This window comes from Seriola dumerili, unplaced genomic scaffold, assembly GCF_002260705.1.
Source record: "Seriola dumerili isolate Sdu_G_001 unplaced genomic scaffold, Sdu_1.0 BDQW01000331.1, whole genome shotgun sequence".
Classification (NCBI taxonomy): domain Eukaryota; kingdom Metazoa; phylum Chordata; class Actinopteri; order Carangiformes; family Carangidae; genus Seriola; species Seriola dumerili.
The window spans coordinates 3,428,795-3,446,344 of record NW_019174586.1 but is presented as its reverse complement, the minus strand read 5'-3'; the positions used below and the strand labels follow the sequence as shown (position 1 = coordinate 3,446,344).

At 40.8% G+C, this 17,550-nt stretch overlaps 1 protein-coding gene across 5 annotated transcripts in view; it reads right to left on the bottom strand.

Annotated features, from left to right (window-relative positions):
- Positions 1-17,550, bottom strand: part of atp11c (ATPase phospholipid transporting 11C) — a 39,308-nt gene that overhangs the window by 5,095 nt on the left and 16,663 nt on the right. For all 5 annotated transcript variants that reach the window (XM_022760145.1, XM_022760146.1, XM_022760142.1 and 2 more), the window contains exons 4-24: positions 13,965-14,045; positions 12,708-12,815; positions 11,819-11,947; positions 10,431-10,519; positions 9,825-9,875; positions 9,332-9,396; positions 9,138-9,219; positions 8,902-9,052; positions 7,779-7,976; positions 6,705-6,875; positions 5,440-5,651; positions 5,178-5,249; positions 4,997-5,070; positions 4,799-4,902; positions 4,440-4,621; positions 3,426-3,692; positions 3,150-3,330; positions 2,949-3,051; positions 2,700-2,845; positions 2,327-2,386; positions 1,407-1,534 (exon numbers count right to left, since the gene is read on the bottom strand). In XM_022760145.1, the coding sequence (XP_022615866.1) occupies positions 1,407-1,534; positions 2,327-2,386; positions 2,700-2,845; positions 2,949-3,051; positions 3,150-3,330; positions 3,426-3,692; positions 4,440-4,621; positions 4,799-4,902; positions 4,997-5,070; positions 5,178-5,249; positions 5,440-5,651; positions 6,705-6,875; positions 7,779-7,976; positions 8,902-9,052; positions 9,138-9,219; positions 9,332-9,396; positions 9,825-9,875; positions 10,431-10,519; positions 11,819-11,947; positions 12,708-12,815; positions 13,965-14,045 (2,654 nt within the window). The remainder of the gene's footprint in view (positions 1-1,406; positions 1,535-2,326; positions 2,387-2,699; positions 2,846-2,948; positions 3,052-3,149; positions 3,331-3,425; positions 3,693-4,439; positions 4,622-4,798; positions 4,903-4,996; positions 5,071-5,177; positions 5,250-5,439; positions 5,652-6,704; positions 6,876-7,778; positions 7,977-8,901; positions 9,053-9,137; positions 9,220-9,331; positions 9,397-9,824; positions 9,876-10,430; positions 10,520-11,818; positions 11,948-12,707; positions 12,816-13,964; positions 14,046-17,550) is intronic.

The following is a 17,550-nucleotide window of genomic DNA, read 5'->3' as shown; positions in this document are numbered from 1 at the left end:
ATGTTGCAGCCTTATGCTAAAATCAAACATTTTTTTTCAATATCAAACTACACTCAGTATCCCATAATGACAAAGTGAAAACAGGAAGTTTCTCCCATCTCCACACAGGTTCTATGGAGCTCAGCCAAAGTGATCATTAGGTCACCTCTCTTACCAAGGCTGTCCTCCGTCGATTGCTCAGGTTGGCCAGGCAGCCAGCTGTGGGAAGATTCCTGGTTGTTTCAAATTTCTTCTATTTAAGAATTATCGAGGCCACTGTGCTCTTGGGAAACTCCTATGCAGAAGAATTTTTTTTTGTAACCTTCCTCAGATGTGTGCCTCAACAGACTGCTCTGCAGGCAGTTCCTTCCTCCTCATGGTTGGTTTTTGCTCTGATCTGCATTGTCAGCTAGGAGACCTTAAATAGACAGGTGTGTACCTTTCCAAATCATGTCCAATCAATTGGAATAACCACAGATGTCAAAGCAAAGGATTTGAATACTTCTGTAAATGTGATATTTCCTTTATTTGCAAAAATTTCAGAAATTCTATTTTCACTTTGTCATTATGGGTTATTGAGTGTAGATCGAGGAGAGAATTTTTTTTTTTATTTTAGCATAATGCAACATAACAAAATGTGAAAAAACTGAATGTGTCCAAATACTTTCTGAAAGCACTGTATCTATCTTCGCAAATAATCTCAACTATGAAACGGGAAGCTAAATATTTGAGGAATATGAACAACTCGATCTAAAACAATAAAAAAAACTGAAAACTAAAGCTTGAAATTTAAAGGTTTCATCTCATAATGAAGGCTTAAGATGCTCGACACAAGTCACATTAAGGTGATTTGCAAATTGACTGTGGTCTATTTCAATGGGTTTCCGCATACAAGGGCCTATATCTGGTCAAAAGTGAAATCAATACAATTTAAAATATAAAAGGGTGGAAAAAAAGAAAATGCCCAGTTAGTATAGAAATCAACTGGCTACCGTGGGACAGGGCCACCTATTTCTATGATGTGCTAAAGAAGCTGAAATGGCTAACCTAAGTTTGACATTGGCAAAGGAACTGTGTAACTTGTTCACTAAATTTCAAATTTTGTACAGTGAGTAATAATCTATGGCTAAAATGTAAGAAGATATAGCAATAACCAGCAAGGTGTAGGCTGTAATTATTTTGACTTTACTAGAACTTAAGTACATTTCTGTTTTCCATTCTTTTAATTATTTCTTTCAATTATAAGACCAAAATAAAGATTGGCATTTCAATCAATTAATTAATTAAGTCATTATTGCTCACATCAATCCAAGATCTGAAACATGAAGAGGAAGTTCTTAATTTTACTTAAAGGAAGCAACATAACAAGCACATCTACATGTGTATCTACAAGTGTACTGCAGATAAGCGAAGTTTCCCAGGTTTACCTGTAGAGGGTAGCATTGTCCAGCAGAACCTCAATGCAGATGTGCTGCTCCAAGAGGCTATAAGCCAGGATGGGCATAGAGGTGAAGCAGATGTTGTACATCGTCAGATAGGCCGCGTCATACAGGGGCTGGGGAGTATGGGAGCAGCATGGGGGAGTGAAGGGGGAGGGGTTGGTAAGGAGGAGGAGGATGGATGGGGCAACCGGGGGTTAATATTATGGAAAGGACAAAACTCATACACACCATCATACTTACACATACAGTATGTCATATAGGCAAGCTTATATACATCTTTCATGTACTTATGAAAGATCCAAGATGGAGGAGGGAGGGTGAATGACATATTTCCCCTCACCAAACAGACATACCAAAAGATTATCAATTATCTTAAAAGGATGATAACTGTGTTAACTACTGCTCTAATAAATGATGTTCCATGTCAGGAGCAGTTTTTTAAAATGAACATAGTAGCACAAAACACTCTATATCTATACAGATTTTATTAAAAAAAATAAACCGATTTCTCATTAATAAGCTAGTGAATTCATCAATGTGATCCAAACTGTAATCAGGTCATCTAATCCAAATACTTGTAATGTATTGTTAAGTTATTGTGTTTGTAACAGTGCGACTTCACACTCGAAAGGCATAGACACACCACCATAATTTCACAATGTCCTCATACGATTGTACCATGGTGGCAGAGTATGACACACATCTGTATTACTTTATCAGTGCTATGCAGTCAGTGTATAAACATATCAATCAGAGCTCAAACATCCCAGGGGCAGTGAGGGAGGGGCAATCTGAGGGAAAGAGTCTGGCATTCAGGAGGACGAGGACATGTGGATTCAAGGGACACTGCCTCCTTTCATGTTCAGAACATCTTTGAACCTCAAAGGGCCTCAGGACGTACTCACTTGCTGGGAATAGCCGCAGAAGAACTGGTACAAAAACTGAGGTAAGATGAAGCAAAGATTCTGCAGGGAAAAAAGAGAAAGAGAAGAGGCTCTCACTATAATGGATAAAAACATCAAAGGACATCAAATGCATACCTAAGTTCCCACATGCTTATAATGAAGGTACAAAAAAACATTAACCTAATTTGAACCTACAAATCTGTCTATCTTGTTAAGAAGATTGATTCTGTCAAATTTGTGTTTCCTCGCCGCATTGTCCTCAAATCAAGTGAGTATGTGGCTTTGGTTGGGAAATGCAAGCTTGGCTGAAACCCAAAGCAACTTCTTAGAAGACTGAAGACTGATAAAAAGTTAATTTGACTGAAACTCCTACCTTGTAAAAGAAATACTGCACCAAGTGTGCAATGCGAACATAGTAGAGATGCCCATGAGCCAACAAAAGTTTCTTGAGGTGCTTCAGTTTGGGGATGGCATAATCACTGTTCCTTACTGCCTGCCGACCCTCTTTACCCTTAATACCTGAAAACACCAAGAACAAATAATTACACACAACCTTTACCAAAATGTTACCCGCCCCTCTATTTGGAATTAATTAGAGATCTGGTGGCCCGAGATTTCTTACCAATTCCAACATGAGCTTCCAAAATCATGCTGACATCATTGGCACCATCTCCAATGGAAAGAGTGATTGGGCTGCCTTTAGAGTTCTTCACCATTTTAACTATCTGTAGATAGAGCAAGAAAGAGGGGCAACATAAAACTCTTAAAATCATCAATTCTTTAATGAATGAATATTTTCCACATTTTAACTGGTTGTTCTGACCTGTGCCTTTTGTAGAGGAGCCATACGGCAGCAGAGCACAGTTGTGCAGTTTTGACAAATCTGCAGGAACAGGTTCTTGTAGCGACTTGAGTTGGATTCAGAGGAGGAGGAGTTGAGCACCATCGACAGAGTGGCTCCATCTATAATGAAACCATAGTCTTGGTTTGCCGAAGACCAGTTCCTACAACACAGGGAAGAAGAATGGGATCAAGTTTCATCATCAATAAGATTTAGTTTGGTTAAATAAGAGCAAGTCATGACATCTGGGTAACTAACCTGGTGACGCCTGCCTTAACTGGCGGTGCATCCTGCACAGCTTTCTTATGATATTCAATCAAGAGGTCATGTAGCCGTTCCTCACGCCTCCTCCCTCCATCCTCCAGAGTGCGCACTGTCAGCTCCAACAGCTCTGTATTTCTCTGGAACAACCTACAAGCATAGCAGGTAGACTTTGCCGTCTCCATCTTGTCCCCTGTCAGGACCCAAACCTTCATGCCTGCCCCCTGCAGAGCCTCCATGGTCTCTGCTGCCTCCTCTTGAAGCCTAGGGGATAAGAACAATACAAAGGAATGAGACACAGGAAAGATTATTACACTGATACAAAGACACAAAATCCGAACAAGGCTGTTGTTTTTCTCAAGCAAATATTAAATGAGGATGAGAGTGTCTTCCCTCAGACATGTGTCACAGGGGGCTGTGGGAAATATGGTCACACAGGTTCTCTTCACCACAGTTTCATCTGTCGATACTAAATGTACCATATTCAAATTATAATTGAAAATGTTTCGCGTGTGGTGGCACAAAAAGAGTACTAGTATATTAAAGGGGATATACATATCCTTTTAATCAAATAAATTGACAATACATACATTACATTTTAATATAAATTAATTAATTATAAAAGTATGTCAGATGAAGTGCATTGATGCATCCTGATGCAATAAATTGTTCCATCACATTTGTAGCCTCCTAAATTCAACAATACTTATAAAAATTAAAAAAAAAAACAATACCTGCTGCATGTTATGAAGTTTTTAAATCTTGGACAGTAGAAGAAAGAACCAAATGCACCACAGGGGGAGAAAAAAGGGGACTTTTGGCTGTCACCAGACAACTCAAGTGAAATTAGACAGGCAATGTCATACCAGACAAAATACTACCAGGAATCTTTAATGGAGGTGTGAGGAGGGACAACAATAGCAACCAAGTAAAAAAAAAACGCAAGACATTCAACAACTTTAAACATCAGCAGATTCATCTGTGAGTACTGTACGTTGTGTGAACACCCACCGATCTTCTACAGCAGTAGCTCCTATCAGACTCATTCCAGTCTCCACTTGGTTGTAAACAGCCATGAGCTTCTCTTCTCTGTCCTGCAGAGCCAGTCTAGCTTCCTTCAGTCCTTCATCTGCCTGGGCGTACTCCTCTGGACTGAGACGTTTGTAGGCCACACACAGTGTCCGGTAGCCCTCCTAAACAGTGAAACACACGTTAGTAAGAAAGAAAGAAAGAAAAAAAAAACACAACATAATGTGTCTCGAAATCATTGTCATCTTAAACTAAAATCCATCTAATCCTAGGACCGTTCAGTATATACTTTTAAACTTCTATTTAAATTCGAAAAGACAAGACATGCTTATGTCACCCACGGTTGCATTACGCTCCACATGCATGCGTATCCTTTCAACCTCTTCCTGCCTCACACGGGGAAAGATAGAAGAGTCCGCTCCCTTGCAGAAGAGCAGTGTTTCACCTGGAGACAAAAAACACACAAACACGCAGTAAGGTGAGGGCTCAGCGCAGGCACTAAATCATGATCCATGCAATAACAGTAAACTCAAGCTCACCTGATCTTGACCTGACTATTACACTCATTCGCCTTCTCACTGGGTCAAAGTTCAACACGTGAAGGAGTTCATACCTTTGGGAAGTACAAAATGGAAATAAAATTAAAGCTGTAGTGCAAATGGAAATGGAAAAAATGTCACTAAAAACCAAAAAACGTTGTCTATGTAACTTCTGACTTACATTTCAACATCATTGTTCCTGTTGAGAATTTTCATGGTTTTACTTTCCAGACCCAGAAATGTGAAGCCATACCTGCAGATGGAGACAAATCATCATAAATGAGCCATTCATGTGCTGAATGAATGAATGTAGAAGTGAAATGTATACCTACCCAGGATTTTCAAAATACATTGTGTGATATTCATATTCAAACCACTTGCTTGTTCTCTGACCAACTGTTATGTCATTTCAACTCACTTAGTTATCAAAGCCCATCTCTTACCTCATGGCACCCTTGACCAGAGCAACCTCATCGGGTGAGGAAGCTATAAAGCCTCGCTGCTCCTGCAGTGGATGGACCACCTCTCCATCCACCCCTAAGCCATCCACCTGGTCTGTCAGTCCGTCCGCTTGGCCTTGACCCTGCTCTGTAGACTCCTTCACCTGGACCGTGTGGCACAGACACAGGGCACGCAGAAACAGCTCTTCTTTCTCCTAATAACACAAAATGAACACGATGTAATACAGTAAAGTAAGATCCAGTACCTGCTGTTTAAATTACTTTATAAATAATTTCTAATTAAACACACAATATGTTATGTTCTGCCACAAGGGGTCTCTCAATCAAAAATTTACAAAACAGTTTGGTGATGTTGTGAAGCAGCGTGAGGTCATGGGAGTTGTTGTCTTCACCATGATTGCTGTCATTACAGTCAGCTTCTCCCAGTTAGGACTACTTCAGTGTTAATCATTCAGGAGGTTTTTACAAGGAGCTGAATTATTCGCTGCAGTCCCCCCCTCTCCAACACAAACAGACCAGGTGATTAAATCCAGTAAAAATACTGAATAAAGCAATTCTACTTTAAAAATCATTGTTTCTCCTATGCTGTGTGGCGTACATGGGACTGCTGCTAACGTATGCTTAGCTTATTTCTCGAATAACTTAAGATCCAGACATCCAATTAAAAAAATCCTTCATTCGATTAAAATATGTAAGATAAAATGTTTAGTTAAAAACTACCAACTGTGGTTGTCTGCCAGAAATGTATGAATAAAGGGGACATGACACCATTGACAGGCAACCAAATGAAACAGACATTGATAGAAATTACAGATTTTTCTAAATTTGAAAATTGATGGAAACATTTGGGATAATGTAAAGTGCACAACTCAGCAAAGTGTATAACTTGTCTAATTACTTTTAGACATTTTAATGTGGAAAAATTACATATCATACCTTTAATAACTACTTTACAGCCATATATGAAGCCATATACAGTAGCTTAGATAAATGCCTATATTTACAACCATATGATTAGAATGACTTCTTATCAACACACATGCCACTGTAAAGTGTTATCAGGTATTCATGTCAAGAACACACAGCCACTTTGCTCCCCCTCCATGTTCAGTGCATATGTTTACATGTCATGAAGACAGCATGTGTGTGACCTATGAAGGGTCTTTCTGAGCAGCGAGCTATGTAATGACCATATGTTGCCGCTTGTGTGACTTTTACAACAGATGGAGGGACACCACAACACCCACCCTGCCAGCTTTCTCCTGTAGTTTGCTCACAGGTCCATCTGTGACGCAGAATCCGTCCAACTCTGAGCTTGCGTCCCGGTACTTGTACTGGAAGCCGTCGATGCAGCACTCAATGAACTCCATGTTATTCTGAGTGAGGGTACCCGTCTTGTCTGTGAAGACATACTCCACCTGCAGGCAATGTGATAAAAACACATGACAGACTCTTCCAAACCCATAAAACTTTAGTTGCCCATTTAACAGGTTCCAACAATAAGAATAGGCAATTATTCCCAGAGAGAATTACAGTGCATTAATCAGTTTAACGAAGCATCAACTTTAATTGAAATAATCATCTTGCAAACCAAGTGTGACTGATTTATGGCAGCAGTGTCTGAGTTAGAAGTGCGATAAAAAAAATAGGAGAAGTCAGAACAGCACAGGCAATCTGGTGTTATTATAAGCAGTAGTACTGTTAAGATCAGTGTGGAGACCACGTTTTTGTATGACTCAATCTTACCTTGGTTTTTCCTGTAATTCTACTTTTTGTTTTAAACAAATTAAGTATTAAAGTATTAAAATTAATTAAGGAAAGTGCATTAAATGCCTCCGAATGCATTAGACTTGAGTGATCTGCGTGCAAAAATGTTTTTCTTCACACCTTAAATGGCTTTTAAGCTGAAGTGACATACAGCTGTTCTCTACACAGTAGGTGTTTGGAAAAGATTAAAACTGGGTGTGATACAGTGCTAGTTGTTGTTCTATAAATTACACATGCACAATATTTAAGAACACAGTCCAGAAAAAGTACATCTTAACAAATTTTTCTCAATTTTCTCAGCTTTCTAAAACCACATCAGACATTATACAGACTGAAATCATTGAGGTCCCACTGTAATAACTTTCCTGTTCCAGGACATTTTGTTCTATTTTTTCATTATTCAGGATTTTTTTCATTGCCTGGAAACATTATTTAAGAGTTTAACAGGTTTTAATAACTCATGGGAATGCTGAGTTTGTAGATAGTAATTCCCTAATGACACACAATTGTGCAATTTAAATCTTGCATCATTTAACCATGTCCATGTGCCTTACCTGCCCCAGCTCCTCATTGAGGTCGGAAGTGTTGACCAGTGCCCCCTCTTGGATTTCAGGGTCAAAGAAGTCCTTGTCCCATGTGATGAAAAAGGATCCCAAAAACTTTTGCATCTCCACTGTCACGTACATGGACACCGGAATGATGAAATTGAAGAGCACCATGAAGGACAGGAAGTCAGTGAACATCTTTAGGTACTGTTGGAACAAGGAGAACACAGGTACATATTTAAATGTAAATGTCATAATCTGTGTCACGCCTCTGAGGATTAAGCATCCATCTAAAAAGAAAAGAGATTTGAGCACCTTGATTCATTGCTCAATAATGTTTCATACTCATAACTAACATTTAAATAAGTACAGTATACATAATGTGTTATCTAGTCAATCACAGTGTTGCACAATAACATCAGATATTGCTTCACTTGTATCAACAATTTAAGCTAATGCAAGCAGGAAAGATTTGCTGGCAGAGTGGACCTTTATCTAAATTGCACCCCTTGTGCATAACATACACTAAGTGCCTCAGTTGGGAATCGGTAATCCTAGATTATCCAAAAAACAAATATAAAACATGAAGCAATGGCAGTGTTGTATCACCGTGTTCACAGTTCATTGAGGGCAAGGGCAGCCAGTGAAATGGACCATGTCACAATGTGGGCCTGCAGTGGCCATTTTGCTGAGAAGAATTTAACTAGTGTTGATCTAAAGAGGCTAGGGCTTGTAAAGTGCTTTAATACGATGGATGGAGCCGTGCCCCCAGAAGTTACAACTACAAGCCATCAGAGGGTAAGTATTTACCATATTATACACACAATAATATACTGATGCAATGCTACCAGGACCAATTAGCTATTCTTCTCACAGCAGGGGTAATCCCTGTGAAGCTCTAGACATGTACAGTATTACTCCACTTATTTCACTCCCAGTTGCTAACATCTCAGTAGAAGACATATGGTACTACAAAAAAATAAGAATAAGAGGATTAAAATAAGAAATATTTTTTGACTGTGTATTCTATACTGGCAATTGGTTTGGGCTGCTTCGGTGCCTTTCAGACACTTAACTCACAGTTGACTGTTTTGACAACAAGGACAGGCAGGTTACAAAAATATGTGCTCACCAGATTGGTCTCCTTCTCTCTCTGGGTTTTCTCGTTGTACCAAGGCTCATCCTGTCCAGGCTTGCTCTGCCACACATACTTAAGTGTAGTGCACACTAGGGCCTTGCTCACCAATATGCAAAGGTAAACAAGGAGGAAGGCATTGATAGACCTGAAAATATGAGAAATCAAATTAATGAGTACCAACAGTATGTCAAATATTCTAAACTTGTTTACACCTATTCCTCTAAACTTACTTCTCCACAGCAGAGCGTTTCTGAGATTTGCCCTGATAGTTGAGAGCCATCTTTGTCTCCATGCCAGTGTAAACTGCAACACCTTGAGAAAGAGAGAAGAAAAAGAAGAGGGATTAGTTTTTAGATACTGAGCCATCTTCACTAATATAAACTATTGTAATAAAGTCAAAAGTCAATCAATCAATTTGACTCACCACAGATTTTCTGAGTGTTCTTTAAAGTGGCGCCTTTCAGCAGTAGGTTTTCTGGGCCCAAAGACCTGCACATTTACATCAGAACATCCATCAGTTTAGTCATACAGGAGCTGTGCAGTTCACACACTCTCCTGTTCTCTAAATGGAAACCTGGCAGGCAAGCCGGCATCCACTTTAAAATACGCAGTGACAATACACTGTATGACTGCAGTCTGGGCTTACACCAGTCCCAGTGTTCTTGAGAAGGACACTGGCATTTGTTTCTGTGGTCATTACAAAGCAGTCAATGATAAATGCCTGTGGGAGTGCTTTGGAAGCAGTGGCTGAAGCCATGCCAGCCTGTTTTAATTTTAATGCTTGTCTGCAATGATGGATCAATGGAATAATGATTTGTTGGTGATGCAAAGGGAAACAAATGAGTGCTTAAGCAACTGTGTTTTGATTTTGCTCTCACTTTAAGTGGCCTGAAATGGTTGTGCATGAGTGCTCTCACCTCACTGCCGGCTCCTGATTATTTGTGTAGATGTGCATACGGCCAACAAACCTGGAACAAAATTACATACACATTCAGAAATTGTCATTTGTAAAAAGTACATGTAGTTGTTTTGCATATTATTCAATCTGTTAAAACTACAGTGAATTTAAACTTGAGGTATCAAAATCCATGAGTTAATTTACTTCACAAGACTGCAAGCACTCACTGACCTAAAATTAGGTGCAGAGTTTTGGGAGCCAGCTAATTACTGGTGGTTAGCCCGCAGCACGATGTCAGTTTTATTGAGTCTGAATAGTAAGCATTTGGCGCTATGGCATACTTGGTACGTCTCAAACACCATCCTGATGTCTGGCTAAATAACAATATTCCAACTCCTTGCCCCAAGGGGGAGCCATAGGCTGTCTGTTGAACTGAGTTGACTGAGTTGTTCAACCATTCCTAATGTGAAACCAACCAAATTACACAGTTGTTTACCAAAAATGTACAGGTTAAGAGTCATGTAGAAGGCTTTCAAATAGCAGTAAGTTAATCCATTTCCCAACAAACTACAGGCATTGCATTCTTGTAGTGTAAATCTGCTGGGGCCACATGATGAGTGCGTACTTGTAAAGGTCAGGCTGTGGCTGTTCACACTCGATGGTGGCGTTGAGAGATTCCAGATCCCTCTCTGCATCTGGCACGGTGTAGTGTGTCTGAGCAAGAGAGAGAGAGTGTGAGCTGTGAGTGTGAACCAACATAGGTCAAGTGATCATTTTAGCTTTCCCCTACCTGTCACACATAGACATTACAAAACAATTCCCAGATACTGTGACTCACACCTGAGCATCAAAAAGGCACCGACACATTTTTCTCAGGAAATAGAAGAGAGAAACTTTTTCAAAGCAAGGCTGATAAACACAACTTCACTATCTTTCAAAAGAACTGTGACATACACTACCAGTCACAGGCTTTAGAACAACTCAATTTTTCCAGTTGTTACTTGGGGGGAAAAAGCATGAATCTTCATTCCTAAATTTTTGACTTTAAGCAGCCAAACACACTCATGATGTTCTTTCTATAATGGAAACCCTGGAAATATGGAAATATTGTTCAGAAGGTTCATTCCAACACTGTTGCACAGTTCCCACACATGTGTTGCGCTTAGTTTGCTTTGCTTTCACCTGCTGTCCAGTTCTTCCTAAACCAGCTCCATGAGGCTTAAGCCTGAAGGCTGTGTGGGTCTCCCATCATGTGAAGCCGTTCACCATTCTTTTCTTCTAATGTTTTGGGTCATTATCTTGCCGTATGATGAACCCCTCACTAATCAGTTTCTCTTTGTTACTTGTTCTTTTCTCACCATTCTGATAGCAGTATACAGCACTACTTCCTGTAGTAAAGTATTATCCGAATAATGCATCAGAGGGTGTAGTAACACAGTTTACTCCTGTACTGCAGGAAAAAAAGTTAAACAATTTCTAAACTTTTTCACCCTGGGCTGTTTACCACTTACCATTTTATACCATTTAAGGTTATTCATTGAACCTGAACAACTCAAATGCCAATACAAACTGGAAAAAAGGGGGGGTTTTAAAACTTTTGACTGGTAGTTTACATATAGTTTTAATGTGATTGATTAACTTTATTCAATAACTTAAGAATACATATAATGCTGCACTGCAGTCATTACATACATTAATCACAAAGGATCAAAACACAATAAAGCCCGAAGGCTTGTTTCAATTGTGGTCCCTCCTAGAATTCCTATTCCTATTAATTATGCAATAACTGTTGCAAAAACTAAAAATGAATGCTCTGCTATAACCACTTCCCTTCTAATATTCTAATAGTCATCATATTTATAAAAACATTAATTATAATTAATTTAATTCAATTGAAACAAGTTCCAAAATTATTCTTCCAAGCCAAAACTTTGATGAAAATACTTTCAAATATTACAACCTAACCATTCTGTTATGAAAGAAAAGGGTGGACGGCAGAGCAGCCCATCTTACTTTATGGTTGGACTCTCCATCAAGACTTGCTGTGGTAACGAAACATGTGCCGTCATCTCGGCTAGAATGCAGCAGAATCAAATCACAGGGAAAGGTCTCATCTTCCTCCACCTCCACAACATCCCCAACCTGATCAAAGAAACAATGCCACTTGTAAATACTTTTCATTGTTTGCTTCTTCTTACCTCTTCTTATTAGCACATCACTACCAATTTCTTATCAAGTTGTTGTGGCTAATGTGTTTGAAAACAAATATTGAATTAACAGAGCCATATGAGCATCCCTGCAGAATCCTCTGTCTGACAACTGGCCAATATTCACTCATCTTTCAGCTATGGTTTGGTCTGCCAACTAATGACAAAGAGTCTGGCTCTCTTCAGCTTGTTAAATGTTTACTTGCGCTCTAGTTCCTTTAGCACTAGGAGGTAGCTTACAGCTAACTTGTGAGCGCTCCTGTGCTGAGAGCAGCTGTCCACAGTTTTATACAAAGCAAGATTGTTTTGGTTTTGACAGCTGGATGTTCATTCTCAGTGGTGTCAGCAGCACTACACAACCAGGAGTCATTTGGCTCACAGTAAATACTGAAAGAAAAGTGTTTAATGCATGTTCAACCTTTTGAACAGCCATAAATCTTTGAAAATACTGTTACCTTCAGCAAACTGATAGGAATGCATTGAAGACATGACCTGAACACAACACCCTGGATACATTAATTACCATCACAACCATGTTGGAACATCTAATCAGTTCAGTAGACAGAGCATGTTCTCCCCTGTGCATATATTCCAAACTCAGTCATGTCAGCTGCCAACAGCTTCTTTCGAGCCATGTCTCAAAGGACATATTTATTCCAGTGGATCTAAGCTAAGATGTGGCTGCTGAAAGGTACCTTGATCTTCTCACTCTCCTTCGGTATCCTGCGGCCGTCCTCTAGCACTGTCACTGGGTATTTATTCACCTCATTGTCAGCCTTGTGCCGTAGCCAGTCCTCATAGCCCTATGACAACATATCAAAATCCGAATTGCATTATTTGCTTAGTGCAGCAAAATGTACAAAATCTGTGGTGTTTGTGGCACGGGATACTGAAAGCTAACAAAGTGACATAAGTACATGTACACACACTGTAGATGATTGACAGGAGCTCTCACTAATAACACAGGAAGAGTGTAAGATACAAAGAAATGTCTGTGCATACAATATAATCTTTACATTTAGTATTTCATCATTATGTGAAAAAGATTGCTTGCAGCAGCAGAATTGGATCTTGTTGGTCCAGCAGTGCATTAGAACAGTATACCATGAAATAATACTGAGTCAGGTAAAAGAAATCATTCCTGCGGCTGCAGCAGCATAAGGCACAAAGCCTAGTGTAGACTTCATAAGTACTTTAAGATAGTGATGGAGATAGAGGATGATGGTGCAGAGATGTAGAGGGTAGAGAGGGAAACCAGAGTGTGTGCCAAGGCAGAGCTTGAGCCAGAAAGCGGGATTACTGGGAAAGGTGATAGGAGGAGAGAGAAAGTCTGGTTGAGTGATGCAGAGAAATGATGCCAGGTGGATGAATGGGGGGGGGGATTCCACGGACGGTCAGTTGAACTACACAGTTCACTTCTGCCTGACTAATAGGGTCGGGCAGCCCGCCTTGGTGTCCCACTTCAAAGCCTGGCTGAAGGCCGTCCAGCGCTATCAGTCCACCACATATATTTTCAGAAGGAAGTCCACCCACTATTGTGTATTTCAAAGCCCCAGCAGTGGTCTAACTAAAAAGCCAACTCTAAGACAATACATCTAAAGCTGGGACATGGAAGCATGGGCGTCAAAGAAACAGACACTCCCCTTGATAATTTGTATCTCTGTAATAGACTTGCTTTCTCTCTCCATTTGCTCACGCTCCCAGAGAGCGCATTTCGTGTTCTCCCAAATCAGAATTTGCCAGCGGAGCACATTAATACAAAACCCAAGAGAGCATTAGTCACGTACTTTATACAAAAATCACAGCAAGGGAGTTATGAAGGCAGGGGACTTATTATGTTATATGGAGAGTGAGGAAGGATATAATGTAATGACAGAATACAAGGAAATGAGGACAGGGCAACATCAATAACAATTATCCACACTCATCAGCCTCATTAGGCAATGTCTTACCTGCTTGATAGCCGTTACTGTGATCACAAAAAATAAGGGTAGGCCACTGGTGACTGGGCTGGTGGGAGTGTCCACTATCACCTATTGAGAAAAATAATCAATTCAGAGAAATGTCAATTTAACACTCAATGATTAACACATGACCTTCAAACTGAAAAGCTATGCATTGAATACTATACATCACAACAAAAACTTGCTGCAGCACATGTGTGTCTGTGGTTACAAAGGGAGGAGTGTGTGGCAAAGGTTTAGAAGATGGGGCTAGCCCTCTAAATGCTGGGTGTAGTCTGTTTCTGTGAGGCGTTTCTACTATTCTCCAAATTTGCTCATCAGTAGGAATCACAGGATTACATTTTGAAGAAAAGGAGGGAGGTTATGGACCACAGAACTTTAATCAACTGGGCCAGCAACAGAGTGCTCAATCTACAGGCATGCCAACACTTCTGTGTATCTGCCAAGGCATGGGAGAGGGCCAACACAAAGCTTTGTTGGACTCACCTTGCCTGCTTGAACTGTGTGTAAAGGAAGTACAGTATTGTGTATGTGTTGTGTTTTTTTTTTATTTGTGTGTATAATAAGAATAAGTGTGGGACCAGTAATCAGGTAATCCCAAACAGTTTAGGAGCAGCACCTGACCCAGGCTCCCAGCTAAAACCCCAGCACACAAATGGCCTTGTGTGTTTGTGTATTCCTTAAAACCATCATAAGATGGATTTAGTCTGGCATTTCTGATCCTGCAGAATGCAGGCTGGTCTCCCTCTGAGCCGGAGTGCGTATTACAGCTCACACAGACATGGTACATCCAGCTCGTTGGTATTCTGACCAGGAGCACTACAAGCTGCCAGATAGACATCAGCTCAAGTAAGAGCAGGAGATGTGTTTTGAAGCAGTCTCCGGTGTTTTCCTCACCTGTGCTGGGACTGGGAATAAAACAAACCTGCTGCTCGCTCAGCAATCACAGACAAACATGAACACACAGCCACATTCTGTACCCACACTACCAGCACTATACACACAAACACACATGTGCACGCACGCTCGCACGCACGCATACACACTAAAAGGGCAGTGAGCTGCTAGCCTACCCAAGCTTTATTGTGATTACAATTAACTGGAGGATAAATCAATTACAAGGCAGAGATGGGCTAGTGCACATCGACCATTTGGAGGAGTGCAAATTCAGAGGAGAGTCTGCATTATATTTGTAGTAGTTAGCGATTCCAGTGAGACAGAGGCAAAAGTAATAACAGAGAGCCAGAGGTGAGTGCACTCAATGCTTCAAAAGAGCAGTGTGTGCATGAGGATGGGATACGGGGCCGTATGTTAAGCACTCCTAACACCTGGGAAACTGCTACAGGCTATGTAGCTAGCGGATTATGGAACGCCTCTTGAGAAAAGCTCAGTTTACCCTGGTCATGTTAGCCCTCCACTGTTTGACACGGCCAGACCTTTAAAGCAGAGCACTCCACCAAACACACACGTCTGGTGAACACTGGAGGAAAGTGATGAAGCACTTTATTTTTATCTATTAAGTTGATAGCTCCCATCTCTTATTCACATGAGTGGACCGAAATTTGCCTTTTTTGAAAGCAAAATAACTACTACAGGAAGGACTGAGGACAGTGCGTCCCTTTGATGCAGCAGCCAGATGGCCAAACATGACAAAGGCTTGTTAAAGGTTGTTTGATTTTGATTCTTTGATATCTTTGGCACTTCTATGACAATACTGATGGCAACTGTTCAATAGGGGACTACAAAAAGAGACAAATTATGGTGGTGTCTTTTATGTGTGATTCTATGTTTCATATCACACTACAAAACTGTATGAAGTCACACTTGAACACACTTGTTTCACAGCCACCCCTCACAAGGGTGTGTATCAACAGTATCATTATTGAAAATACTGCAACCGGAAACTACTAAGAAAACTAACACCTGTTCAAAACCTTCAGCTACTCTCTTTCTGCCAACCAACACACAATTGTCCCTGAGCTTGTCCTTCCCTGTTTATCTCTGCTGATTTACAACAATCGCCACCAAACTTCTAGATGGCGAAAATACCTTTCCTCCTCTGCACCAAATGAAAAGCCAAAAAAAAAAAAAAAAATTTTCAGCAATAGGAGTGAACTGTGTGCTGCTGCTGATGTGCTGGTGTGATATCAGAGCAGCACAGCGGAGCAGCACGAAGCCCTTCATCTGAGCCGGGAAGTGTGTCAGAGTGAGCAACAGACAGCAGGTCCCCGGGGTCCCAGGGCAGCACTGGGGGCCCTTGCATCCTCCTACCCCTTCATCCTCTCATTCTCCCTCTCTCTTTCTCTCCTTTTCTCTCTTGCTCTCTCATTACTGCTTCTCTTACTCTCTCACAGCGCTCTATTCCCATTCGATCAAATTCAAGCAAAGACATGCAGGGCTATTTATAGGAGGGTTGTGCTTTTTTATCAGCCTGTGTCTATTTGTGGCACTCAGAAGTACAGAGGGCTTCCTGGCTGCTGACGTCAGCAGTGCAGCGCTGCAGAGAGATGGGGGGAATGTGAGAGACAAAGGGAGAAAGAAAGACAGGAAGAATGAGAACAAATGACAAATATGGATACAAAAGGAGGGTAGCACACAGTTAGAGGATGCATGACATTTAGTTGTTGGTAGAGCATTTGCATGAAGCCTCCCAGGGGAAGTGTGAATGTTTATTTCTGTATGTGAAATGCAAGTGCAAAATGAGTGCACACAGAGTCTGTGTACCTGTTTCTCTCTCATCTTCTCTCTCTGACATAATAACAGGCTGCATGGGAAAAACTGAGTGGTTAGGATAAGGAGCCCCTCAAGAGAGGCTGGATTAGTGGAGAAACGCCAACCACACTGCAGCTTGGGTAAACACCATCAGCAAACCCAGGACACCCACTGAGTCACACATCACATGCACATGCATATACACATACATGCAACATATTCACAGACAAACAAACATTCTACACTGCACACATCCCACACTGTTAATCCTTGTGCGTACACGCAAAAATAGGCAGTTTGTGTGAGTGATGCTAACATGCTTGGTGGTTTACTCCCACACGAGTGTGCTGCATTAGCTCACGATAATTTCACACATTAGCTCACAACTGTTCAAAATCCAGCAGTTATATCCTTTAGCTGAGGACAATATAGAGTTAAACCTAAGTGGCAAATACAGGCCGGAGTGTTAACTTTAAATACAGGTGGAAACAAGGACCAGGGGAAAAATAAACACTGCACTTGATCTGCTATTGACTTAAATGATGGAATCACAGATATTTCTCAGTTTGATACAGTGCTCCGCTTCTGGGAGCAGTCACTCTGTGAGCTCATTCAGTCAGTATGCGACAAGAGAAAGTACATCCCTCCTGAGCAGGTCCAACACTAGCAACTGTTTACACAAGAGGGCTGTTTGCCGCCATAGTTTAGGTTACTGCTTAAAAGAGAGAGGATAGTTTCCATCTCCATGGATCAGAAAAAGGATAGAGAGAGAAAGGGATGATGGAAGAGCAAGAGCAGATGTAAGCAACAAATCTTCTTTTTTGTTCTCTGCTCCAATCATCAACCGCCAGATCCCGAAGAG